The 27,936-nt window shown below is 43.1% G+C and overlaps 1 protein-coding gene across 5 annotated transcripts in view; it reads right to left on the minus strand.

Annotated features, from left to right (window-relative positions):
• MTHFD1L (methylenetetrahydrofolate dehydrogenase (NADP+ dependent) 1 like) overlaps positions 1-27,936 on the minus strand; it is a 151,494-nt gene that overhangs the window by 32,540 nt on the left and 91,018 nt on the right. For 2 of the 5 annotated variants that reach the window (XM_083829971.1, XM_083829970.1), the window contains exons 25-26: positions 19,083-19,190; positions 17,178-17,330 (exon numbers count right to left, since the gene is read on the minus strand). In XM_083829971.1, coding sequence (XP_083686097.1) covers positions 17,178-17,330; positions 19,083-19,190 — 261 coding nt within the window. Of the gene's footprint in view, positions 1-5,903; positions 13,196-17,177; positions 17,331-19,082; positions 19,191-27,936 lie in introns of all 5 variants that reach the window. The other 3 variants (XR_014581947.1, XR_014581948.1, XR_014581949.1) reach the window with 3 other exon arrangements.

Consider the following 27,936-nt stretch of genomic DNA (forward strand, 5'->3'; position numbering starts at 1 on the left):
CCAGGTGCAGGACCCGGCACTTGGCCTTGTTGAACTTCATGCAGTTGACCTCAGCCCATCGCTCCAGCCTATCCAGATCCTCCTGCAGAGCCTTCCTGCCCTCGAGCAGATCGACACACGCACTTAGCTTGGTGTCATCTGCAAACTTACTGAGGGTGCACTGGACGCCCTCATCCAGATCATCAATAAAGATATTAAAGAGGACCGGCCCCAGTACCGAGCCCTGGGGGACTCCACTAGTGACCGGCCTCCAACCAGATTTGACTCCATTCACCACAACTCTCTGGGCCCGGCCATCCAGCCAGTTTCTAACCCAGCGAAGCGTACGCCAGTCCAAGCCCCGAGCAGCCAGTTTCTCGAGGAGAATGTTGTGGGGAACGGTGTCAAAAGCCTTACTGAGGTCAAGGTAGACCACGTCCACAGCCTTTCCCTCATCCACCAAGCGCGTCACTTGGTCATAGAAGGAGATCAGGTTCGTCAAGCAGGACCTGCCTTTCATAAACCCATGCTGACTGGGCCTGATCGCCTGCTTGCCCTGCAAGTGCCGCGTGATGACCCTCAAGATAATCTGCTCCATGAGCTTCCCCGGCACTGAGGTCAAACTGACAGGCCTATAGTTCCCCGGGTCTGCCCTCCGGCCCTTCTTATAGATGGGCGTCACATTGGCTAGCCGCCAGTCAACCGGGACCTCCCCCGATAGCCAGGACTGCCGATAAATGATGGAAAGCGGCTCGGCCAGCTCCTCCGCCAGTTCTCTCAGTACCCTTGGGTGGATCCCATCCGGCCCCATCGACTTGCGCACATCCAAGCTCCGTAGCAGGTCGCCAACCATTTCCTCATGGATAGCGAAGGCCACATCCTGCTCCCCATCCCCTTCCACCAGTTCAGGGCACTGGGTGTCCGGAGAACAATCGGTATTGCCGCTAAAGACTGAGGCAAAGGCGGCATTAAGCACCTCAGCCTTTTCCTCATCCTTAGTAACTAGGTTTCCCCTCGCATCCAGTAAAGGATGGAGATTCTCCCTAGTCCTCCGTTTCGCGTTGATGTATTTGTAAAAGGATTTTTTGTTGTTTTTAACGGCAGTAGCCAGATTGAGCTCCAGATGAGCTTTGGCCTTTCTAATTTTCTCCCTGCACAGCCTCGCTACATCCTTGTAGTCCTCCTCAGTGGCCCGCCCTTTTTTCCAAAGATTATAAACCCTCTTTTTTCTGCTAAGCTCCAGCCGCAACTCTCTGTTGAGCCAGGCCGGTCTTCTTCCACGCCGGCTCATCTTTGGGCACGTGGGGACGGACCGCTCCTGTGCCATCACGATTTCCTTCTTGAGGAGCGCCCAGCCTTCCTGGACTCCTCTGCCCTTCAGAACCGCCTCCCAAGGGACTCGGCCAACCAGCGTCCTGAGCAGCTCAAAGTCAGCCCTCCGGAAGTCCAAGACAGCAGTTTTACTGGTCCCCTTCCTGGCCTCGCCAAGAATAGAGAACTCTACCATTTCGTGGTCACTCTGCCCCAGACAGCTTCCGACCACCACATCTCCCACCAGTCCTTCTCTGTTTGTGAAGAGAAGGTCTAGCGGGGCACCACCCCTGGTAGGTTCACTGACCAGCTGCGTCAGGAAGCTATCTCCCACGCTCTCCAGAAACCTCCTAGACTGCTTTCTCTGTGCCGTGTTGTGTTTCCAGGATATGTCCGGGAAGTTGAAGTCCCCCACGAGGACAAGCGCCGACGATTTTGCAACTTCTGTCAGTTGCCTATAAAACTCCTCATCCGTCTCCTCATCCTGGTTCGGCGGTCTATAGCAGACCCCCACCAGGATGCTAGCCTTGCCGGCCTTCCCACGGATCCTAACCCACAGGGATTCAACCTTATCATTCCCAGCCTGGAGTTCCACAACATCAAAAGATTCTCTAATGTAGAGAGCCACGCCACCACCCCTTCTGTGCTGCCTGTCCCTCCTGAAGAGCCGATAGCCAGGCACTGCAGCACTCCAGTCGTGGGAGCGGTCCCACCACGTCTCCGTGATGGCAACCAAGTCGTAGCCTGCCTGCTGCACAATGGCTTCCAGCTCCTCCTGTTTGTTACCCATGCTGCGTGCATTAGTGTAGATGCACTTCAGCTGGGCCATCGCCTTCTTCCCCGGCCTAGCCATTGTTTCCCCCGGCACAGCTCCGACAAGCCTTGTTTGAGCCCCGTCCCCCTTCTTACCTAGTTTAAAGCTCTCTCTATGAGCCCCGCCAGCTCCTGGCCTAGGATCCGTTTTCCCCTTGGAGATAGAGACCCATCTGGGGCCATCAGGCCGGGTGCCGAGTAAAGCTCCCCATGGTGAAAAAACCCAAAATTTCTATGCTGGCACCAGCCTCTGAGCCACCTATTAACCACATGAGCTTTCCGCGTCCTCTCCGTGCCTCTCCCTTCCCCCGTAGGGATAGACGAAAACACCACCTGCACTCCCGCTCCCTCCACCAATCGTCCCAGCCCCCTATAGTCCTGTTTGATGGCCCTGAGGCTTCTCTTTTCAACATCATCGCTGCCAGCCTGGACTATCAAAAGCGGGTAATAGTCAGAGGGGCGAACCAGGTTTGGAAGCTTCCTGGTAACGTCTCTGACCCTGGCCCCAGGGAGGCAGCAGACTTCCCTATGTGTGGGGTCAGGCCGACAAATAGGGCCCTCCGTTCCCCTGAGGAGGGAGTCGCCCACAACAATCACCCTTCTTTCTTTCTTGGTGGAGGCAGTCCTGAGGCGTGGGGTCAACTTCCTCACCTCAGGCATCCTCCCGGGTAGGCTTCCTACCTCATCCTCACCCACGGGTCTCTCGAGCTCCAGGGCCTCAAACCTATTGTTCAAGGGCACCTGGGAAGGCGGCGCCGGAAGGGGAGGGCATCTCCTGCGAGGTCGAGCAGGGACCTGTCTCCATTCCTCCTCAACTCGCAGGTCCCCTCCCTCTGCCCGATGGCAACAGGGCAGGGGGTCCACCCCCCTTTGGGGCGTCTCACCCTGGTCCCTCTCGCTCCGGTCCTGCAGGGAGTCACTCCACCAGTCTATCTCCCGCTCGCACTCCCTGATATCCCTCAGCCTCTGCACCTCCTCCTTGAGCTCTGCCACCATGCGGACCAGGTCGTCCACCTGCTCGCACCTCACGCAAGCAGTCTCCCTGCCTCCCGCCGATGGCAGCAAGAGGCTCAGACACTCCCCGCATCCGGAGACCTGAACTGCCGCATGTTTGGGCGGGCAGTCGGTCTGGGTGTGCACTGACTTCCTAGAGAAGGCACCGTGCCTGGTGGAGACCATTGTAGCCCAGCTGACAGGTGAGTGCCGTTGGAGGAGTTGTCCCTAAGGGCGGGTGTGAGCGCTCCGCCCTGCCTGCCCGCCCTGCCCGCGCTCACTGCCTCGCTAACTGCCGCGTCACTCCCACCATGTCACTCCCTGTTTGCCGGCCCCGGTCGCCGCGCTCCTGGTCGCTCGCGCTCCCTAAGGGCTGCCTTTGAACGGCCGGGGGGAGGAGCTGTCGCTGACGCTGCTGGCCCCGCCTACGCCTCGTCAGCCTCCCTCACGAGGGCTGCCGGTGCCTGGCGGCTCCCTCACGTAGGCTCGATGCCCGAAAAATAGCCCTGCCTGTCCCGATCCCGCGCTCCGCTGCAGCACGCGTCTGCCCCGGAGCCGGTCGCCTCGGCAATACGTACAGTATTGCCATAGCTCAGACCCAAAAGGAAAAAAGCACAATACGAGGTTTTCTTACACAATCTTATCAGCATTTCTCAAGTCTAATTAAGACCACCGCGCGTCAGCACTGTACTTCTGTGAAGCACCTCTGAGGTTCCAGCAGGGACCTCTCTGGGGACAGCTCTCCAGCAGAAGCCAGGCTACTGGCAGCAGGCTGAAAATCAGGAGCTGAGAATGAAATTCAGGCCACGTTGAATTTCAGGTGGGTTTGTGAAAAAGATAAAAAAAAAAAAAAAAAGAGTGAAGTGAAAATAAATTTTCCTGACGTCATTTATCTCATCAAGGCTTAAAAAAGACTAGAAAAAGTACAACGGTTTCTACAGGTGACAAACTGTCACAGTTCTTCTGGCCTCAGTCTACTGATTGGTTTTATCGAGCAAGAAACAAAACCAGATTGTCTCAGCATTAGAGTTTACTGATGATTTACTAAATGGCAAACACATTACCTGCATTCCTCTGCTGTTCTCATTCACAGCATGCTTGATTGCAACACTGAAAACTAAGAGGCTATCTCAAAACACACCTAATATTCAGCATTGCAGGGTGTTAGCTTGCCAGGTACCTTACTATGTAAAAGAGTTTTGCCACCTTTGCAAGAAGCATTACTAAATACATTCCCCTCGCATGCATCAATGCAGTTTTCTGATCTACACAAACTCAATGCTCCTTTGTAGACTGCTTCTGATTATAAAATTAGTATTTAACAAGAATCATTTTTTTTTTTGAGATTATAATGGATAAATGATATTTCTGTGACTATTACAACCCTGTGCCCATTTAATAGTTGACGTGTTGGTTGCTAAACAATGATTAAAAGCTTTACGTTATTTTATGTTGCTTGACTTTATATTGAACTCTATGTTATGTTGTACATTTGTTGAAACAAGAACTAGTTGATTTGGACCCAACACCTATTTTAAATTGCTGTTACAGACACATGGTCTCCAAAAAAATAAGTAGAAGTCTGTAAAAGCAACAAAAAGAACATCTCCTGATGAGTTTAGGGCAGCTGTGCAGAAAAGAAAACCATGACCTGATTACCTAATTCTCACTAATTTTCCTGAAAGTGGGGTACTCTGAGGTTAAGGTTAGCCTCAAATCTTCAGAGCAGTGGCAAGCTTTAAGTAGGACAGCATGCATAGATCTTCAGCATTTTTCCAAATGTTTTCTTTCCATTTGCAACATTCCTATATGTGATTGACTGGCTCATTCTGAAGCTCTTCGTGTCACTACCTTTTCTTATTAAGCCTGAAGCCCAGCTCCTTATGTTGCCTAAAGAAGCACAGTTATTAAAGAAAGATGCTGTGGTCAGACACTCCAGTTTAAAATATCATGCAATTATAGGATTTTACCATCAGAAAATCCCAAGTCCCTGAAGAGAAACCACTTACCCTACCACTACCTCCAAACTTTGACATGTTATTAAAAAAAACATTACTAAAAATGTGAAAACAGTTAAAGACAATGTCTGCATTTACATTAGGCCTTTTTACATGACTTCACGCAAAAGCCAAAAGTCCAGCTGCCAGGCATTAAAGTGTAAAGAAACAAGCATTGGTAAAGTTAACATGGAATTATAGCCCACTGGATAGTTACAGCAGTAAGAGATTAAAATGTTTCAATGAGCCCGGCTTTGCTATAGAAGTGAACATCTGCACATCTTGTCCCTGTACCTCACTCCCATTTCTCGCGGCTGTCCCAGACCATGCCACCACCCCGCACACTGCACTTCACCCCTAGGACTGATGGAATGAAAGGATGGGTCTTTCTTACATGCCCTTGGGCCTTACACACTGCCCCTGCGCATGCAAAAAAGGTATTTCAGAGATGTGTGGATGTGGCACTCAGGGACGTGGTTTAGTGGTGGACTTGGTAGTGTTAGGTGATAGCCGATCTTTTCCAACGGGAATGATTCTATGAAAACAGGCAGACCATGGCTTTGGCTCCATGTCAGCCTAGGCCTTTCCACGCTGAGGTTGTTGTAGCTGTTGTTGAGTTCTGGGAACTAAATACTACTGATGTTATTTTCCTCTATGAGGAGAATATGCCATAATACAGCTGCTGCATCACATGCAGCACTCAAGGAGTTTTGCTGGAGTTGTTAGGATACATACAAAAAAGTATCAGTATGAAGTAATTGCAGTAAGTAAATGGTGAGCAGAGAGAGACAAAGTTATTTCTTGCCTTACCTGTCCAATTGTTAGTCAGACTTCATCTTATTTCTTCATAGGCCCATGAAAAGCTCTGTTTCTTACATGTCCATCTTCAGACCAAGAAATATTGTTCTTTGCTTTCACAACATAAAAGAGAAGGAAGCACTGAGGAGAATTTTCCCATAGCTGTGGGGAATAGGCATGTTACTGGAGAGGTTTAATCTTGGTGTGAAACTGAATATATTCTTATCAAAAATGTGAGGAAAAAATGATATGGAGAAAAGGGGTAAGCTGGCAGACACTTCCACCATGGAGAAAAGTGTGCGAGAGAGGAAAGTCACCATTCTGGACCAATTGACAGGGTGTCTATACCAGGGTTTTACTCTCAGACTTAGGAAGCTATCAACTACTGCAATATTATTTCTATTGGGGAACAGAATTTCCTCAGGCACACAAGAATGTGAGCCTTACTTTTTTATCCTTCTATTAAGAAAAAACAGTAATAACTACAAAACCACAAAACAAGATCATCATCTGGTAAGTGGTGTTCACCAATGCGTCATCCATCCTAGGAAGAGCAGACGGGAAGACAGATGACAGTCACAGGGCAGCACCAAGTAGTCCCTCCAAATACCAGAAATGCTGCATCTGTTGAAGCCTGTGGGTCGCTGTTGTAACATGCCAGGAATACTTGTTTTAATGGACTTCTCAGTCTGGGAGATATCTTGTGATCTGTAAGCTTCTAGCACGGCATCAAGCTGGTTTTACGCAACCCTCTCCTCAGCTATGGTCAAAAGGTAAGGCTCAATTCATGACATTCCTCAGCCTCAGGAAGTGAAGAAAGATTGGCCTTTTCAAAGGAAAGCCATCACTGCTTATCAAAAGTGAAATACAATAAATGTGCCAACATTTGTACTTTCATTTTTCTTAAGGACACATGAGGAAGACATCAGGAAACACTTTAGGATTTCGGGGTGGATGGGTGGAGTAGAGGAGGAGTAGCAGCATGGATTTCTTTCAGTCCACAGAATGTAGGTCAGCCCACTCTGATGGAAACACCCTGAACTTTTCTTCACATTCTTAGATTCTCACAATTTTGCAGGCCAGGAAATCATGAATTTTAGTCATGGTCCTGCCCCTGGTTTGTCAGGGGACCTTCATGTTTGCTTCTCTCAGTTTCTTATTTTAAAAACTGTGTGAAAATTTTGCTTGTCTTTCAAACTGTTAGTAAGAAGCGATATTATATAAATGTTGAGCAGTATAACTTCTATAAAGCCTATGTCACAATGTAATAAATTAGAGGAGCTTGACTTTCTAATTTCCCAATAAAATACTATTTTGTGAAGTATGTGCAGGATTTATTTACTTCAAAATAAAAGAATTTGGAAAATGTCCTTCCTTCCCCGTATAAGCTATTTTTAACTAGTAATGGATTTATATTCTACTCTATGAAAGTATAACCTATTTTTAACCTCACATTTTCATGTAAAGTTTATGAACAAAATACTTTAAAACAGGAAATCAGAGACCATTTCCTGTTTTAACAAGGATAATCCCTTGACTAGTAGGCAGAAATATTCAGTCCTCTTTATTGTTAATTAGCACACTATTCATCCTATATTTCACAATTTAATGAAAGAAAGCAAGTTAGTGGGAACATTATTAAGTTCAAACCATCTTTCACCTTATTTATCCAGAACTCAATAAAACTGTTCAGTCACAGACTTGCAGCCTCCAGCTAGGTTCCTGCTATTAGTCTTAAATCACTTTTAGAGTTGCAATAACAGTAAGTTGCCAAACTCAAATACACATCCATCTGCATCTGCTCGATAATTTGTCTTACTGGGCAGTCTGGAAGAATTTCAGTTATTTGACCAAAGCTTTAAGGTCTTTTTTTTTCTTGCTTACCACAGAATCAATACTTTCTAAATCTACAAATTACCATTTGAAAAATGTATCTGGAAAAACATTGAAGGGCCAGGGTTTTCTTTCTTTATGGGAGAGTAAGATGGTCTCCAAAAAAAAACCTGCATGCAGGCAGGTTTAAAAAGGTAACTATTGCTTCCCTAGCGAATAGCTGAATCTCAAAATTCCCAGCCTTAACTATGAGGCACCTTTTCAGAAATTGATTTATTCAACTGAACAGGCCAATCAGGCCTCAACAACAACATAAATAGGGAGCATTAAACATCATTCCGTTTCATCCCTGCATGGAGGAACAGCAGAAAGCTGGAAGTGACAACAGCAACACCGAGCAACAGCCACTCACCCTAAAGGCTTAGTGACCCCTGGGTCTGGCAGCATCAGCCTCTTCATGCAGCAAGGCATCTAAAATATCATGAATGGGAGAACGAAATATCTGTCTGCCCTGTCCAGTGCCCACCGCAGCACGTCTTCTGCATAGGTATCATAATTAAAATAGCAACCCTTAACACTGCTGTTTCAAGATGTTCCATAAACTGATTTTTGAGCTCTTCGCATTTGATTGGAGCGGACACGTACAAGGCTGATTAACTGAATGAAGTCCTCCCAGAGGAGGGCCATAAAGATGATCAAGGGGCTGGAGCACCTCTCCTACGTAGAAAGGCTGAGAGAGCTGGGGCTTTTCAGCCTACAGAAGAGAAGGCTCTGGGGTAACCTCATTGCAGCCTTTCAGTACTTGAAAGGGACTTTTATAAAAAAGAGGGAGAGCAACTATTTGCTCAATTGGATAATGACAGGACAAGGGGGAATGGTTTTAAACTAAAAGAGGAGAGATTTAAATTAGAGGTTAGGAGGAAATTCTTTCCTCAGAGGGTGGTAAGGCACTGGAACAGGCTGCCCAGAGAGGCTGTGGATGCCCTGTCCCTGGAAATGTTCAAGACCAGGCTGGATGGGGCCCTGAGCAACCTGATCTAGTGGGTGGTGTCCCTGTCTATGGCAGGGGGGTTGGAACTCGATGGTCTACGAGGTCCCTTCCTACCCAAGCCATTCTATGATTCGAGTCTTAATCAAAGCCATTTGCTCACTCTGAACTGGCACAAGTACAAAACAGGCGTGCTCACCAGCACAGCCAGCGCCATAGGCTAGGATCAGGGTGGGCAGGCAGGGCTGCAGCACCATGGAGAAGCCGCCATGAGCTGCATGCTTTGGCCACCTGCTTCCTGTTTTACCCAGCAAGGCAGCCACAAATTGCTCAGACTTGCACTTGCCAGTATTTGCAACGCAAGTCCCTGTTTCATGTCTGAACTTGTATGTAAAATCTAGCTAGTGGTCCAAAATTTCTGCTGCTTTCCATCCAAATTGTGTTTTCCCCTTTTAACTGGGAAGTACAATTAACAGCAAGCCCATGCAAAAAAGCTAATATACATTATTCAAAGAAGCCCTATCTCCATATAGAATTTCAGTCTCCTGCTATTTTTCCCTTTCTTAAATGATGCAGTTTTATCCATTCTCATCTGGAGTCACAGACTGTAAATCAGAGACAAAGGGAACGAAACAGGCAGAAAACATGACCATGCTCACAGTTAGGTCTTACTGGAACAAACAACAAGGATCTTAATGACTCCCAGAGTTTCTGATGGCCTCGAGCAAACTGCTTTCACAGAGGTGCCCCCTTTGGCTGCATGCGTGGCACAGGTGATTCTAATTTTATTTGCCTTCACTAATGCCATCTGCAACCTTAAGACAGCTGCGCTGAGTTCATTACATACTGCTTCACGGGTCTGATAAGGGCAAGACATTAACAACCATGTTGAAGAAAACTGTTTCAGAGCATAATGAGTTGTCTTTGCTCCGGCATCACTTAAACTTGTCCACACTAGCCAGGCACTACCTTTGATGAAGGAATCAATACTGCCTGAGCTGATGTGTCAATTCAGCTAATCTTAACTGAAAACAACTGCTACTGTACTTCAGATCTACACACACCGGTTTAAGAAAATCCTGTCCAACAACTCTGACCTGCTGTACCTCCCACTGAACAGCACGGCTGACTGTGTCCTTCGCCCCTTTAGATGCAAAGCAAAGGAGGCTAGGTAAAAATCACCGCATCAGGGGATGGGAGGCTATAAAAATGAAATTTCAGAGCTCTTCTGAATTCAGGGTATCACTTACTGGCTGCGGTGAAACAAGAAAGTCACTTTCCCTACATGTAAATAAGTGCCTGTTTTAAGGAACTCATTCAAATAAACTAGTTTAAGTTAACAGTACCACATGCTTATGAAGTCCAAAAGCTTAAGCACAGTTTTACATTTGTATGGATATACTTGAAAATACCTCTGAAAAAGATAATCAAGGGAACATCATTGATATAGGAAATACACAAAGGTCATTTTTGCTATTAAAAAGTTAATTTTCAAATGTCTAGAGCCAAGTTTAAGCATTTGCATAATAAAATTCTTCTCTGACAAGGCTTAAAGTATTGTAAGGTTGAAAAATATATATGGACACTGAATACAAAGAACTACTTTTACAATAGTTGTGCATTGTAATGGAGGCTGTACTGAAAAAAATTTCATTTACTCTAAACACTAAATAGCTTACCAAATCACGGGCTGTATTTTATTCTGTGGTATGTTGTCTGATGGTTTCATTCTGTCCCAAAACAACAAGCCCTCCTCCAACTATTCAGTTTGCTGAAATAATATACATGCCTACACAACATTTTTTTTTTTCCTTCTCAACCAAAACCAAAACAAAAAGTTCTTCAGTTCTGCTAACTTTACAAATGCTGGCCAGTGTGAAGGAAGCTGCAATAAAGCTGTAATTTAATTTTGCCAGTAGGACCAGCAATGGGATCCGGTCTTTCAATCAGAAAAGGTAATACATTGCACTATATTATAATGTAGATTCAATAATGTTTAGTAGGAAACAAAAAGAGCAGTCAAGAGAAGCATGAACTACACAGAATTTAAGTGCCTTGCCTTTCAAATGTTACAGAGATGATAATACATTTTTTAAACCAACTAAACTCTACTGTTTTTTCTCCCTTAGTCATCAGCAAGGCATGTCACTACTCTCCTGTAACTACATCCCCCAATTACTCCAATGACTTCTTCCTGGACAGATCTTAGATCATGTAATTGTTTCAGCTAATACTTTTGGAATATCTTCAAGTCTTTCTTCCTCAGTGCTCTTTCCCAGTTCTCCATATATGTCCAAGATGCGTCTTCATGTCGTCTCACAGGTATCTCCTCCCATTGGTATAACTCTCAATTTAACTTCTTTCCCTTTCTAGCCAACCTCACCCTTCCAATCCTCTCTCCAGTCTTCTGTTCCCATCTTTTCATTACAAAGAGCCACGATCATCCTTCACTCTTAACTGTCTCTTGGTCCACATACACAGGATGTTTTCAGAGTTTGCCACTTAGCTCTTTTTATTATAATCTACAACCCTTCCCTTGTCCCTTCAGCTAAATCATTCACTTGGGTCTATTTTTGCCTCATCTACAGTGACCCTTTCTGGCCAACCCAATACAGTCACAACCACATTATGCAATTCACGAAGTAACACGGGTAGATTTGTTGCTGTTGTACTACCCATCTCTCAGACTCTGGCTTTTAAACATACTGAACTAATGTTGACTGTCCTCACCTTGACTTCTCACCACTGATCTTACTTGTGTGCTCACCCCTTGCCCTGCCACCCCTACCCTGAATAATTCATCAACCTTCCACCAAGCGTAACATCATTCAGCATTTCCACATGTGCATGCCTGGCCACTGTTCAGAATGATGCATCTTGTGTAATTCAGAAGACCCCTCCTCCTCTTCCCCGGGAGGAATTATACCTACCATAATAAATGCAAAGGCATATCACCTAACAGAAGAGCCCACAGGCTTTTCTATTCCTGTTAGTAATTTTCAATTGAGAACTACACAATTGCTAATCTATGTTTCCCACCTGAGTTTAACTTTTCTTTCCTGTTTCTTTTTCCACACTTGTTACAGTTATCTCAAAACCAGCCTGCAAAGTCTAAGGGCTGCTAGTATTTTTTACAGCTAGCTTCTGAGCACTGCTATAATACAGCAACAATGCAACACTACAGACAGGTGCAAATGCCACATTACCAGGAACATACTTGGACTCGGAGAGGTCGGAATGCTGAATAGGGCACTACCCCCTTGAAAACCATATAAAAATGTACTATAAGCCAAATGCTTTACAAGGCAGATATAAATCTCACAACACTCCTGTTTTTGAAGAATCACCCTATGTTACACAGATTGTCAGGAAGAGGCAGGCAATCCACCAATAATTATTCATTTGTCTCACTGGAGAGCCTGAGAGAGTGACGCAGTGACAACCTGGAGACAGCTAAGGCCTCACGCACCACTGGGAAATTCTAATTTCCCTTTGGTGGGCCTGGACTCCAGCTTGTGTTCAAAGAACACCTTCAAAACACACATAGCTCTTAAGCTCTTAACCACTATAAAAGAAGAAATTCATTCAACGGGGAACAATATTTTCCTTCTCAAAGCATTCATAAAAGGGTCTCTTCCTCCTCACAATATTCAGGTAATATTTTAGCAGGACAGTCTTGGCTTTCACCCACCAGTGAATTAGGGCTTTATAATTCCCATAAACTGATTTAAAACCCCTCTGGTTTGTCCCAGGAATCATTTCCCAAAGGGTATAATTTCAGGAGTGGTTCCAGAGACTTGAAGTGCTTTCTTTACAGGGAGAAACAACAAATAGTATTTCTGTAACAGACTATCCTTTCTTCAGAAACATTGGTATCTGAAGGATGTCAGTTCACTGGAAGATTTTGGAAGCTGGTGGGGCTCCAAAGACACCTTCACTGGGAACTTGTCAGTGATTTAAAGCCATTAAAACAAAAGTGCGTCTCTGGATGAGGCTAATACATATTTTAAAATCTCACTGTGAATCAAATACAGCTAAATTATTTGCACTGGTGATTTGCTAAATGTCACTTCAGAAAGGTGAAAGAAGGCAAGTTTCACTTCTAAGACCAGCTTGCATTCCTGCACATCACTTGGAAGAGAACAACGGAAACGTGACTGAATGTGAGAAAGTACCAAAGTGCAATGTGTGGGGGTGGGGAGAAACACACATACTACAAAAATGTAGTAATTCTCCACCCAAGCATTGCTAGTGAATGACCTCACTGGTTTCCTACATGTACTCCAGCAGCCTTCCTGCCATCACTGTGTTGAGCCAAGCAATGATGTCAACAGTCCACCTGTGAGAGTGATGTAGCCCTCTCGGTCAGGGTCACAGAGAACTCGGATAAAAGCTGTGCCAGTGTTAATTAAATGCACCTCTTGTTTCACTGCTGATTTCCTCTGATAAGGTTCAGCTCATTTTTCCTGGAAAGACTTCCATGCTGAAAGGGAACCAGAGCCAACTATAATACAAAACAAATATTACTTAGAGAATATGAAGACAATACACTACATATTTAGTTAAGAAAAAAAAACAAAGTCTGACAGTTCTAGGAAAAATACAAATCTAATTAATTTACACATGCTAATGACGAGGCTAAACTACAAATGCTAGTTAATGCAGATAGCTTATTTTTCAGCAGTACTTAACTCTTCTGTTTGTAATGCTCCTCCCAATTCAACTGGAGCAGATCTCTAACAATCTACTTTACCACCGATAAGTTCTGACAGGTTAGAGTGAGAGGAGCTTGTCCAGGAAAAACATGCTTTGAGAACGGAGTTCAGCATTTAATTATCATCAGAGTTACCATTACAACTTTAACAGACAAATCGTCCAATAGCATGTGTTGTGCCATCAGAAAGACCTCGGCTGTAAGAAGACTCCAAGCAGCTTAGCTATTAAGGATCCTTTTCCACTAATACAATTATCCAGCAAATAATGAAAGAAAAAAAAAAATTCCCTCTATAAAGAGATCTAACCCACTGTCATGACTGGATGCTTTCACCATATGCTGTCACCAGGATTTCTGTAGTCTTTTCTACTTTGTTGATGCAGACATTTTCAGAAAGCTTTATTAGTAAGAGAACTGTCAAAGGAAGACTCAGTTTAGTAATCTTACATGAAAAATATTCCTTCTTGAACAAGCCCTAAGACTTAATTGTTGACAGTAATATACACAAACAAAATCTTGAGCTGGCAAAATAGAATTCTACTTCTGAGAGCACTTTCCTATTACAAGAGTGTGTTTCCTGAAAATTACAAGCATCAATTCTGAAAGGCAACAAGTGGACCTCTTGCCATACTTTTAATTATAGAGAAAGAATTGTATCACAAAGGTGTTAGGAACATATTCGTATTCATTCAGATTTGTAGCAACTGTAACAGTTCTAAGGAACGTTCTGTCCCACATTCCTTATCATTAGCAGTATTTTCCAAGTAATTAATGATCACTTGCTGTCTACTTACATTTTTTTCTCTTGGGGATCTTATGTCTCTACAGCACCTTACCCTAAAAACTCTTCTAGAACACACAACACTAAAAATATACTACCTACCCTGTTCCTTGTGTGGGAAAAGATCCATGGCTATACTACCTCTCACTAAAGTCAGGATAACTAACTTGGACATATTTTTTAAAATTTCCTTCAACTGGAAATCATGTATTTATATGTATGTATAAAATGTCCTTCATAAGAACCATATTTTTGATTCTAGGTGGCAAACCAAAGATGTGAGGTATGCCTTGAAACTCATTTGGTCTATACTGCTCCTATGAACAGTTCCTATAGATTTATGAGGCTGAACCTCAGCTAGCTTGTGTTGAGGAGGGCAGTGTGACTCATTCAGAAAGCTTAGCCCAAGAACATTTCACTCTGACATCCTACAGAATAGCTCCCTCATGGATTTGAAGCAGTTGCTGCCCATTCTTCATATTTACTCCTTCTCACAACTTTATGACACACAATTTCCAGTTCAAACTTGAATCTAGGCCATGAAGGAGATACTAGAACTTCTGACAAACTGTATTCTGTCACCAGTGATTGAGTCTTACATAATTTAAACATACAGCTGTGCTGGACTTCTGGTGGATTCACATCATGTAGCCACACAGAAGGAAAGCACATCCCCATGTCCAGTGAGTTAAAGTGACACAGCTTCCTGAACTCCAGGAACTCTCCTGGTCAGAAAGTACTTCCTTCCTTGTTTCAAACACTTGATTGTTTCAGAGGGAATTCAGAACAATAGATTAGAAACTTTCAGCCTTTCCTAAGTGTACTGCTACACAAGGAAATCAGGCCGTGCTCTGGGAAGATGAGATAACATTGGGAGAGGACTCTTATCCGGAAATGCAATAGCTTTTGCATCCCTTCTCTAGGACCATCCCATGAATCAGCTACATATAAGTAATAATTCATACTATAAGACGTCAGATGCAGTTCAACTATTGTTTGAAATAAGATGTGCATGGTTAGCAAAGGGCACGAGCAGTAACTTCTCAGATACTTTCATAAGCCATGTCAGGGGACAAAATAGTAGGAGCTTCTTAATCTAAAGTCCATACTTTTAAGGAACAGTTAGAAAAAATGGATAATTGCCATTTTTAATACCCCATTGTTTACATCTCTAAAAAGGAGAAAGAAGGTGCTACTACTTCTGCAGTTACAAACCAATGCCTTTCCCACTATAACTTAGTTTTACAGAACGGGCAGAGAGGCTCCTTATAGCTGGGAATGGATTGGGCTCATCAGATACCACAGAAAAGCATTCTTTTTAATCATACCCTTTCCCCCAGCACAATTCCTTTCACGGAAATACACAATGGAAGGAAGACGTAGCATCTACAATATCATCTTAATTTCCTTTTACAACAAGGTCACCCACCTAGTTGATCCAGGAAAGCCAGCTGATGTGATTTTTTTTTTTTTTTTTGATTTTTAGCAAAGCTTTCGATACTGTCTCTCACAGTATCCTTCTGGACAAAACATCCAGCATACAGCTAGACAAATACATAATAAAATAGGTGAATAACTGGTTGGCAGGTTGAGCTCAAAGGGTAAATGGGCTTACATCAGGCTGGCAGCCAGTCACTAATGGGGTTCCGTAGGGCTCCACTTTGGGGCCAGTTCTCTTTAATGTTTTCATAAATGACTTGGATGCAGGACTAGAAGGTATACTAAGTTTGCAGATGATACTAGATTAGGAGGAGCTGACGACTCCCTCGAGTGTAGAGAGGCCTTGCAGAGAGATCTTGATAGATCAGAGTGCTGGCAATCACCGACTATGAAATTTAACAAGAGCAAGTGCCAGATTCTGTACCTGGGACAGGACAACCCTGGCTATACATACAGACTGGGGGATGAGAGACTGGAGAGTAGCCCTGTGGAAAGGGATCTGGGGGGCTCTGGTCAATGGCAAAACAAACATGAGTTACCAGTGTGCCCTGACAGCCAAAAGGGTCAAATATGTCCTGGGGTGCATCAAGCACGGCATTGCTAGCTGGCTGAGGGAAGCAGCTGTTCTGTTCTACTCTGCACTGACATGGCCTCACCTCAAGTATTTTGTGCAGTTTCAGGTGCCATAACTAAGAAGTATGTAAAACTATTAGAGTATCCAAAGGAGGGATATGAAGATGGTGAAGGGTCTACAGGGCAAGATATATGAGGAGCAGCTGAGGCCCCTTGGTTTGTTCAGCCCAGAGCAGAGCAGGCTGAGGGGAGGCCTCATGGCGGCCTGCAGCTCCCTCACGAGGGGAGCGGAGGGGCAGGCGCTGAGCTCTGCTCTCTGGGGACAGCGACAGGACCCGAGGGAACGGCATGGAGCTGGGACAGGGGAGGGTCAGGCTGGGGGTTAGGGAAAGGTTCTGCACCCAGAGGGTGGTCGGGCACTGGGAGAGGCTCCCCAGGGCAGTGGCCATGGCACCGAGCCTGACAGAGTTCAGGAAGCATTCAGGTGACGCCCTCAGACAGTTTGATTTTTGGGTGGTCTTGTGTATAGCCAGGAGTTGGACTCAATGATCCTTGTGGGTCCCTTCCAACACAGTATATATGAAGATCAGGTAAATACAGTTATTTAAAGGCTGCAAATTGAATAATCAAAGGAAACAGACATGTAAACATATATATATATATAATTTTTTTTTCAGGATTAGGGTGCCTATGTACCTCAGACTAAAAAACATCAGAAACAGGAACAATGGGAAGAGTCATTGTCTCAGACTCTGTAGTCAGAGCTTTTGTATATTACGTTTTCCTAATTCTCTTTTCGTATCAACATAGAGCTACACAACATGGGAGGATAAAATTATTATAAAAAATGAGGACTCACCTGGTTCTATACATTTTTAGTGACAAAGGGGAAATGCACTTCCCTATCAAGCTGGATCAGAAGTAGGGGAGTAATCAAGTTGAATGCTCAGCACTCACCGTTCCTACCAGAGGGTAGATGAATCCAGCTCCAATACTGGCTCGCACATCACTAATCGGCAAAATGAAACCAGTGGGAACACCCTTCCTCTCAGGCTGATGGGAGAGGGATAGGTGAGTTTTTGCCATGCAGATGGGAAGATCTCCAAATCCCTAACAGAAAACGGAAAGAAAATGAGAGAAAAATGCTTTTAAGATTAGAGAAAACACAGAACACATTTTCACTTTGCAATCAGCATTTCTGTAAATCCTAAAATCTATATAAAGCAACAATTAACCTCAGTTCCTTAACATCTAATATTTCAGAAATGGACAGAATACTGTATTTTACACACTATTGTCTTTCAGCTCAGCTTTCAGCTCAGCTGAAAGACAATATGTCTTTTCAGCCCATACCTCCAAAGAGACTTGCCTGTAGTCATACACAGTTATTTGAGAGGATTCTCGCTCTACAGTTAGGTACAAAAGGTGCCTACACAAGAGTTAGTGTGTGCTATTTTCAGAAAAGGGTGCACAACAAGTACCACACTGAACAAGAAACCTACATTACTCAATACAATTCCAGAAGGGCACATCGCTCTAGACAATACTTCTTTCTGGGACTTAGTGACCTAGTTATATACCTAGACTGGGATTCATAGCCCCAAACTCTCTAAGAGTACCAACATCTTCTCAAGGGTAAAAACAAATGGCTCATAATGCTCACTTTGTTTTTAAATAGGACAAAAAGTGTAAGGTGATGGCAGCCACTTTACTTATGACAGTGCAGCAACTACTCAAAAAGTAGGAAAAAATCACGGAAAGGCCATCAGGAGCTTTCCCAACACGTTGTTTCCCAGGTTATCAATTAACCTTTAGTCAGGCACCTTCCACTCTTCTGTTCAATGCCTTAACAAACAGGGATGCAATTCACAAGGCCAGGAGGAGAGGCAGCACTGCAGGGAATTGACACTATAGCTCAGTCCTGACGACAATCCTTTAATGACATTGTGAAAATATTTCCTAATACTGCTAACACTTGGACTAAAAGTGGATTAGAGAATCACAGGGGGAAAAGATAAAGAAACGGATTATTCTGCTTCAAGTAGACTAAGTAAGCTTCTTTTCCATCTAGAAAATCAAGTTCATTCTCAGTAGATTTACATTATAGAGAAGACGGCTATACTTCTGCTTGTCTGACCAATTTGCTGAAGCATGCTCAGGAATTTTTCCATGACACATCATCCATAGTTTCTATTTTCTGACAGAACGGCTCCAGCCATGTTTACTTGCAGAAGCTGTTACGTTTACAGAAATATATTCACCTCTCCACATGGTTTCAAAACTGTTTTCAAGCTGTAACAAAGCCCACTCCCGTATGTTTTAGGAACAGTGACCTATTTCACCTTCTAGCATTTATAATCCCTTGAAAATAACATGAATGAAAGCAAACAATTTCAAAGTGTTGGGAGCTTTGTTACTAAAATGTATAACTGTGCACAGGTCTTTTGTGTTGGAAAACTCATTTTTTGAAGGAACAAATGAACATTCATACGCTCATTCACCAGCGACTACTTTTGCAGATGTGCAGTTGACACATTTAAAGCAGTAACCCTAAATTACCACTCTGCATAGAAAGCGCATTTCATCAGCAACCTCAGAATGATTCCAACCATCATTCATATCTTACATAGATATGTATGAAAGTTATAGGAAGATAACTTTCAAGGTGAAAACCATTCTGTTCAACCTAATCTAATCCATAGCAATCCATACTGACCTCCACAGTTCAACGTCACGGGTAAGCTCATGCCTTTTAGCAAGGCTAGTCTAAACACTCCGATTTGAGAATCTTTTTACCACCTCAGGTCTCTTGAGACTCTCATCTAACAGGTAACTGACCATGTAATTCACTGGTGTTCTTACCTGCCGGGTGTAACGATCAATTTGTGACTGTGCAGCAGGAGACAATTCTATATCTTGAGCTCCATACACCTTCTGAGCAATGATCCTTATTTTTTCAACAATAGGAAGCTGCAGAGACAGAGAAACAATACAAGTATGAACACAAGCCAAGAGAAACTAGAATCTTATTTGTTGAGTGAGAAATCTGAATCTCTCATTTAGGTTCATCCTTCTTAAACAGGCTTGCTAACAAGCAAAGGACACTCATGATGGATATGATGCTCAGCTACAGGTACATGAATTAGAATCATGATGTCAGCTACTCCATCATGTAGGATCTGTACTATTTGTGTATTACAGAGTTGGCAGCATGAAGTCACTAAACTCAGCTCCAAATGCTATTAGTATCCACATCACATTATTAATCTCAAATTGAATATGTGTCTTGCCCTTACAGCTTCCACTTGAAGGCAGATTCAGACTTTCATATTTAGGCCATTGGAAATCTTTTCACAGATTTTCAGCATACAGTTTTTTTGTGGAGAGGTCAGGCGTTTACTTTTTGTGCCATCATCTCTTTAGCGTAAATTCTCATTCCTTTTGTTTTGCATGGCCTTGAAGACAACAATTATGACCCCTATAGCCTATTCTAAACAAACCAACCTCTTCTGCTTCTTTCAGTGTGAACAGGACGATGAGGGATAGACTGCACTAGTTCAGCTACTTCAGTGCTGACCACAGATGGCCAGAGACGCATGCGATACCCCAGGGGACACCTCACCTGTAATTTGTACTCGAACATATTTAAGTCACAACACACGCAGAAGAAATGCTGAACAAAGAGACATCACTTGGGAACAAAGACTTGGTAATCTCAAGCAAGTAATACACAAAAGACACCAAAACACACGAAGTATTTAGTTTTATTCCAACAAGTGCAAGTAGTTGGCATGTGAATAACAGACTACCCAGCGCATTTATAGGAAGTTCCACAGTTAATCATATTTTTGCAATGCCTATCTAGAAGTAATGCTTTTTTTTTTTTCCTGCAAAAATGCATCAGTTGAAGGGCCTGGGTCAGGCTGACCTTTTTTGTAGTTATGATTAAATTTTAGAAAAATGAAATTTTCAAGTAGTCTGCCTTTACATTAATGAAGACCTCCAGTAACAGAGACATCACAAGACAAGAAGCTTGCCAGGCTTTCAAACAGCTTAAATATAATACAGCTAAAAGCCAGTAAGTCTCAAATAGAATCCCTCCCTTACATAAGAAATTTCAGAGAAGGGTTTAAAGATGTACCACAAGACACCTTCTGAACATGCTGACTACATGATTATTGCACCTTAATTGGGTGGAATGATGTCATGTTCCTGACTTCAGACTTTTTAAATAAATCCAAGCAGGGCAATAAAATCTAATGAGGATTAGAGATAACACACTGCGAATATCCTGGATATAATTCCTGGCAGCATTAACCTGAGTAGAATACCTCAGTGACATGGATAGCCATCAGAAGACGAAAATTCCTCCAGGTTGATTATAAAGTACATTCATGCCCGCTGCAGTCTAGAGTGCAGTGGAAGAAATGCAAAACACATTTGTTAAGCTTGCCCTTTGGGTGCTTTTTGCTGGCAGTGAAGAACTAACAGAAACAGCAAAAGCAAAGGCAAGAGGAATTCCCCTACTCGTTATCGGTAGGCCAACATCAAAGCTAACAGCTTTCTGCTTAAATCTCAGTAAATGCATTGAGATGTAAATGCTCATTTAGATTCAATTTGCATTTGCCTCAAAATATTTCAAACTAATTTGACAGCAGCATAATTACTATGTCCTCAGCCTCCTTCCAGCAACTATAACCATAGTTTCCAAACAGACTGCAGCAGGGTTCTGGCTAGCATCACCACAGACTGCTTTAACGAAGGCAGGGGCACCCTGTCTCCCAGGATGTGCTACGCTTCTTGCATGACTGAACCTGAGCTGGACAGTGCGACTGTATCCTACAGATTTATTTATTTTTTTTTTTTAAAAACATCATCATCATCATTTTGGAAAATTTTCAAGCCAGTAACCACACCTCAAATTTTGCAAATTTAACCTCAAAAGAATCACCAGTTGGAAAGCAGATGCAAGAGTGTGACTGGCAAACAAAACTGTTTTTCTGAGACCACCACATGTATATGTCAAGTGGGTGAGGCAAGCACATGATGTTATAGACGAGTTTGAGCCTATTTAACCTCACAACGCATGTAGATGAGACTTGGCTGAGCACAACCCAGACAGAAATCAGCAGGGAGGCACACATTAACACAGCCCATGTATGCGCACACTGTCGGAATATGCTTCCTTCCTGAAGTTTCAGAAGTAAGCAGAAGAGTCCATTATACTGTGCTAAGGATCCACCTGCTTCTTAGTATTTAGTGGGATCTTCAAGGGATCATCTGTTTAGAATCATAGTGTGTAAGAGCATTTTGAGCTAAAAAGTTTTCTGTGTGTCAGTTAGCAAGCAATATTGCTGGAAAATTTAATTTAAATTTAACTTACAAAAGTATTCTCCAAAAAAAAAAAAGCCACGTACTAGATTATATGAGAAATACAAATTCATTTCAGGTGAAAATAGCATAATGGTACTTATTAGAAAAGAAGTCCTTGTAATTCAAGAGGGTTTTTACGCATTCGACAAAGTAAAACTCTGGATGTTTACAGGACACTTGTAGGAACAATTCTACATTGTTCTTGTCTGGTCTTTATGGGCAAGTTTAGCTTTAAGTTCTCAACAAATCTGTTGATTAATCTGCACTTTACTGTGGAAATACTTTCACTGATGGGAACAAGGATACACCATATGTAGCAATGCTTCACAGTGCTAACTCATACAGAAAAGAGTTTAGGTGAATTCAAAGGGGCTGAAAAATAATTTAGTACCTAAATAATTAAGATATTTTAAGCAGGATTTCTACTCCAGCTGATACCGAGCTTCTAAAAAATCTTGTGAGCTACCTAGTCATACCTTAAACACCTTGGTCAAATATCTGCCAGCAGAAGCCACATCTCTCAGGCATTTAGAAAAAATAAGTTTTTCTGTATGTCATGTATTTCATCCAAGAATTTCCTACAATAGCCCAGGGCATTCCTGAACTAGTTGTTCATTCACGCTGTGGAGTTCCCTTCCTTGGAGATCTCCAAAAGCCATCTGGACATGATCCTGGACAGCCTGCTCCAGCAGGGAGGTTGGACCAGATGACTGCCAGAGGTCCCTTCCATCCCCAGCCAGTCTGTGATTCCTACTCTCAAAGGACAATGCATCACCTTCAGCAGCACTGATGCAACTGTTTGCAAGTCCTCATTAAAACCTTCTCAATGAAAGGAGAACAAAAAGTCCTGCCTGGATAGTGTGTGTTGAACTGCACCTTTACAAACACCGACTTAGCTCCACAGCACCTCTGCTAACTGACCTGCTACGGTGACAATGATATTTATAAAATGTGCAGACAACTCACGTGTCAAAATTATGTAAGATTTAGGATCAGCAATAAAAGCTGTTCCTGTTTCATTTCCTTTAAGGAAGGTTATGAATGTTATGCAACTAAGCACATTTAAGTAGAGGACAGGTGACAGCTACACAACAAACAACACGAATTTAGGCAAAAACTGACTTTTATAGAACACAACCATGTATTAGTACTAATGCTGATGGAACTGTGGCTTCTTCAGAGAATTCTTTTCAAATTCAGTTTTAACTTCTCAAGAAAAAGGTGGCATGAAATGCTCAAGGTAAATGTATACTGAATGTAAGAAGGTGCTACAGGGCCACACTGTACGAATATCTGCTGACAGCTAAGTAGCTTTGGTGTTGCTCTGAGAAACAGCTGATCATCCCAGCCCTACTAGAGGCAATATGCGTTTCTGAAATCTCGCACATGCAGAGCTACCAAAGCCATATGCTCCTTCTGAGGCAAGCACAAACACACATGCTTGTTGAGGCTGCCAAGCACCCACACCATAAACAGGATTAACTCCTTGGCTAAAGCCTAACAAGCGCTACAGCAAAGGCGCACAAACTGTTTTCACAAGAACAGTATCTGTGTAAGCAGTACATTTCAATATTTGATAGAGAACAATCAAACCAAGAAAGCAGCAGTAATAAAGAGGAGAGTCTGTCATTCTCAAGACTGAGCTGACTATCCAAGATGAAATCACACCATTGTCGTCATTCAGCCATACTGCTGCTTCCAGGCCACCTCCCTCGCAAGACGTGATGTTAGTACAAATTAATACTGTCTATACACAGTCCTCAATCTTCCAAAACTATCATTGACATACTTTTTACTACAAGGTAATATACTACAGCTTTAATTTCTGCTAGCTTTTTCTAACATTGTTTTCACTCTTTCTCTCTTCCTTCTGACTAGAACAGCAACCTGAAGATTATCATTTTTCCAAGTGGAGCTTACAAGGATTTCCAAGGACAGCAGACCAACTTACATGGCTCCTCCTTGCTCCTCCCTCACTCTGCTGCTCACACTCACCATTGTGGCAGTGCAACCGAGAGGGCAGCACCACTGTTTGTGCAGCTGCACATACCAGAGAAAGCGAGCCAGGCTAAAACATAACACAGGAAAAAAAAATATCGCTATCTTAACCCAAATCAGTTTGCAGATCCAGTTTACTATAACGACAAATAGTGACAGATATGGTTTAAACCTCATCACTGCAGAAAGAAACACTCAAAGTGTTGGAAACCAATCACTGAAACATACCGGCACAGAGAGTGCAGCAGGGCAGGGACGCTCTGCTAGGGATGGGATTCTTGACATTGGTCTTGTTGTCAAAAGTTGGTACTACGTGAAATGAGACATTCACATTACCAGGGACCTGGCTAGGGACTGTGCTTTGGATTCCCATCTTTTGCACCCACGTCTGGGCACCTGAATTTATGACTATAAGCTCTCTGGTTACTGAAGAAAGGAGTTTGTCTTCTTAACTGCCCAAAGCCAATCTCAGAGATTGCTAAAAACAACTCCTGGTCCTTCCTTCCCTCCTTCAGCTATTAAACACTCCTGACTCTTCCCAACCAAAACTGGATCCAACAGAAAACATCCCTGAAAAGCCAGAACCAACAGCTGTAAGTTTGTAGTCAGTCTTCATTCTCTGAAGTCTCAACAAATGGCACAGCTACTACGAGAAGCACTGGTGTTATCTAGCTTAAGTTGAATACCTGAATTCAGTCAGTGTACCTCTGTCTGAAAGGATCTCTTCACAGTTATGACAAACATTAAATTTAAACTAATTTATTACCTCAGAAAACTTAAGATTTGCTGAAAAACATGCATTTAACCAGAGAATATAGAAAAGCCACTCACTGCACCATCACTTGCATCACACATTGGATACTTCAAGTTCTTTAAACATTCGCTTCAGTCCCACTGCCTATAATACTGCCACTAGTTCATTTACATGATCACCAACCTCTGGATTTGTGTCATAACAAATTCTTAAAATAGTTTAAAATTCAAGGCAGTGGCACTTTTAAAAAAATAAAAAATTATGCATTCCCTGGAAGCGATAATAAAGAACTAGTGCTTTCACTTAGCACTGGTTGACTAAGTGGAACAGTATGCAGACATCACTCATTCCTCTCCTTGGGAACATGGCCAAATGAAAACATATGATGGGAGTATGGCTGAAGGTGCTGTGTGGGGTGACAGAGTGCAGTGCTAAAACAATAGCTGACTCTGCACATTCAAACTCCTACTTCTAGCTTTTCCCTTGGATAAAATAAAAACACATTTATTAAAGTATCTGTATATTCTGGTTCCAGAAGATCTGTGGCTGACAGAAGGATTCCCAAGTCTCTAGCACTCTTCTTCCTTTGTTGGCACAGGAGGAGATTTTGTTTTTTAATTTGCGGAAAAGCATATTCAGTCAAGTTAAACAGTTTGTGAATCAACACCTAAGCCTGTGGCCTTAGAGATTTATATTCCATTTCCCCAGCTTTGAAATCCCAGCTGTGCTGGGAAGAATATTGATTCATGAGAAGAATAGGAAAATAATAAAAACAAACATAAAAGTGCAGTGCCGTCACGGGCCTACACACACCAAAAAGAGATGGAGTGGAACAAAGATAGCTTCCAACCCCAGAACATCCCATTCAGTGAAAAAAAAAGTGTCCAGACTCCACCAAAATCCCTTTGATGGGAGTGGGAGAAGAGGCTGGTACAGCCCTGTGGGATTCCTCTTTAATGTGGCTTTGTTGCTAAATGCTCACTAGCAGTGGGGTGGGGGAAGTAGTTTAAAGACTGGTGCATCCTGGAGGTAAGCACAGCTGGCATTTCAAGATGGGAGATGATCTTCATTGCCTGTTAGGAAAAGTTTCCGTAAGGAGCATATATAATTTTATTTTTATTTATTTATGCTACTCCAGTAGTGCTTAAGGACATTCCATTGAGTGTCTATACCTTGCTGAACTGTGCCTTATGAAGGACTTAAAAACAGAAGTTATTTGCCTCCAAGGCAAAGAACAGAGGTATACTGGGACGATGAGGCAGAAGACACGTGATGGATGGTTTCCACAGCTTAGGTTATCAGTGGAGGGTGAAGAAAATAATCTCCCCACTTCCTAATTACATTGGAATTAAAAAGGTGACCAGTTTACAAACGAAGAGAAACATCATCTGCCTGGGGTCTTTTTCCTGGAGCTCAGTGTCCTCAAAGGCAGGCCCTACGAGCCCCTCTTGACTACCCTCCTCTTCAGGCCACTGTCCTTCCCTTGGCTGTATGCACACCCTGGTTCATTGTTTTTGGAGACTGCTGGCAGTGGATGGAACCGAAGCTAATGCACACAGAACTGCTGCTAGCAGTTTCCTCTGTTTTGGTGCTACCCTTACCTTCTGATGGCCCATCTCTAACAGCTGAAGCTACAACTGGAAGAAATGAGTGCACACCACACTGCCACAGCACAACAGAGGCAGGGGCAGCCAAAACGGGAGGCTGAGATGCTCAAGATTTGCCCTAGTTATTACTACGCTCCCAGCAGGGGAAGGAAAATACTGGTGCTGAAGCTGTTAACTGCTTGAATACCTCCCCAGAAGTGCTGCTTAGCCTCATTCCCCATGGATGGCTTCAGGTTGACAAAGCTCTCCTTTGTTCTGCAGGCTGGACAGGCTATTCAATGCACTCAGCCAAAATATTTGTGTAATCAACTTCCACAGTACAACCTGGAATTATTTTCACTTGTCATATTTCTTAAAGGCAAAGCACTAGCAAAAATAGATGTCATCTGACAAACCTGGAAGTCTGGAACAACCCCTTCTCCTCCCTCCCCTTCATTACCTTCACGCTCTTCAACGTAGTTTTCCAACACAGCATAAATCAGTGACTTGAGGTACTTCAATCATATTTTGCCGTGTTGTTTTAAAGGGACACTGCTAACTCACTGACTGGCCCTATTTGCTGATCCTGCCTCATGCCATTTGCCTGTCCTTCTCCTCTCTTATCTCCTGGAGTGTTCACCCACCATGTTCCCAGTGCCTTGTAGGAAGAAGCAATGCATCTCACAAACCCAGTGCCTGCCTTCATTCAGACCTATGGTTAATACCCCCTGGTTGGGGAGAGCTGCTGCAGTCATCGAAGAGTTCAACAAAGGAGGAAACAGAAGAGACCCCAAGCATTCCCCTCCCAAAAGCAGAGAAGTCTCACTTCTGTGAAGGACGGAAGGTTCCCCACCAGGCATGCACCAGTGGGGAATATAGCTTACCTCCCCCACCACACCAAGAACAAGCACTAAAGCTAGAGAAATTTGGGAATGGGATGCGTATGTTTCCATCCTCTCCTATCCTCCCCATAGTTATCTAAACTCACTTCTAATGGGTCAGTCAACTTTGAGTAATAGCTTTCTGCTGCAGCTTAAAGACCCATATTTCAAGAATAGTGAACCCAGAAAGGAAGTCAACAGTGATAAGAGTTGATATTTTGATATTTTCCATATGTAGCAAGAATATATATATATGTTTTAAAAAAGCACAAATTATTTCACAGAGTTCAGGAGGCCTTTAAAACAAACCCATCCTCCAAACGCTAAAGAGAAACAGTTGGCAAGAAACTGATTCAACAATAAAATAAGAGGGGTTAGTTTGCACTGGAGGCAAAAATTCATATTAAAACCACACATTGCTACACTACTTACTACAACTACTACTAATAATTGTTTAAACTATATTATAAACTCTGAAGCCTATTATATAAAAATCTCATCCTTAGTCATGAACAACCCCTCCCCCTCACCCCCAATTCCTAATACTGCAAGCATTTCATAGCATACTGTATGTTTACGTCCTATTCTTATACTTTTATAGTGACAACAGAGCAGGGGTTACTTGTCAGAGGCTGCTTTTTGACACCATTACATATATATGCTCCCCAAATAATACATGCAGTATTCTTTTGAGTACCCTCAAAGTATGCTTGAAGTTTATTCTGTTCTCATTTCAGCTCCTGAAAAATATTTGTTCATCTAATACCAAATGTCAAACGAACCCTTACTAAAATCAAAGAGTATTAAAAAAGTACAAACACCAGCTAGTAGGATAAAAACAAAAGCTTGCCTGCTTAGAGAAATAAAGAAAATGTGAAAAGTAATCTAAAAGTGGGACAGCACTGTGTCATGTAGAGACATCTCAGGAATTTAAAACAGACCAACTGAGATGCTTCAGGGAATATAAGCAGACAAGCACAGTCCTCTAATTAGACTAGCTCGCTGTGATACTCAACAGGACCACTTAGTTGAGCCTGAGTCCTGAACCCAATACAACTGTGTTGTGTCCACTGTCCAGAATCGCTCATTCAGCACATGCTTGGATGTTACTTGACAACACGGTA

This window comes from Anser anser (assembly GCF_964211835.1).
Source record: "Anser anser genome assembly, chromosome: 3".
Lineage (NCBI taxonomy): Eukaryota > Metazoa > Chordata > Aves > Anseriformes > Anatidae > Anser > Anser anser.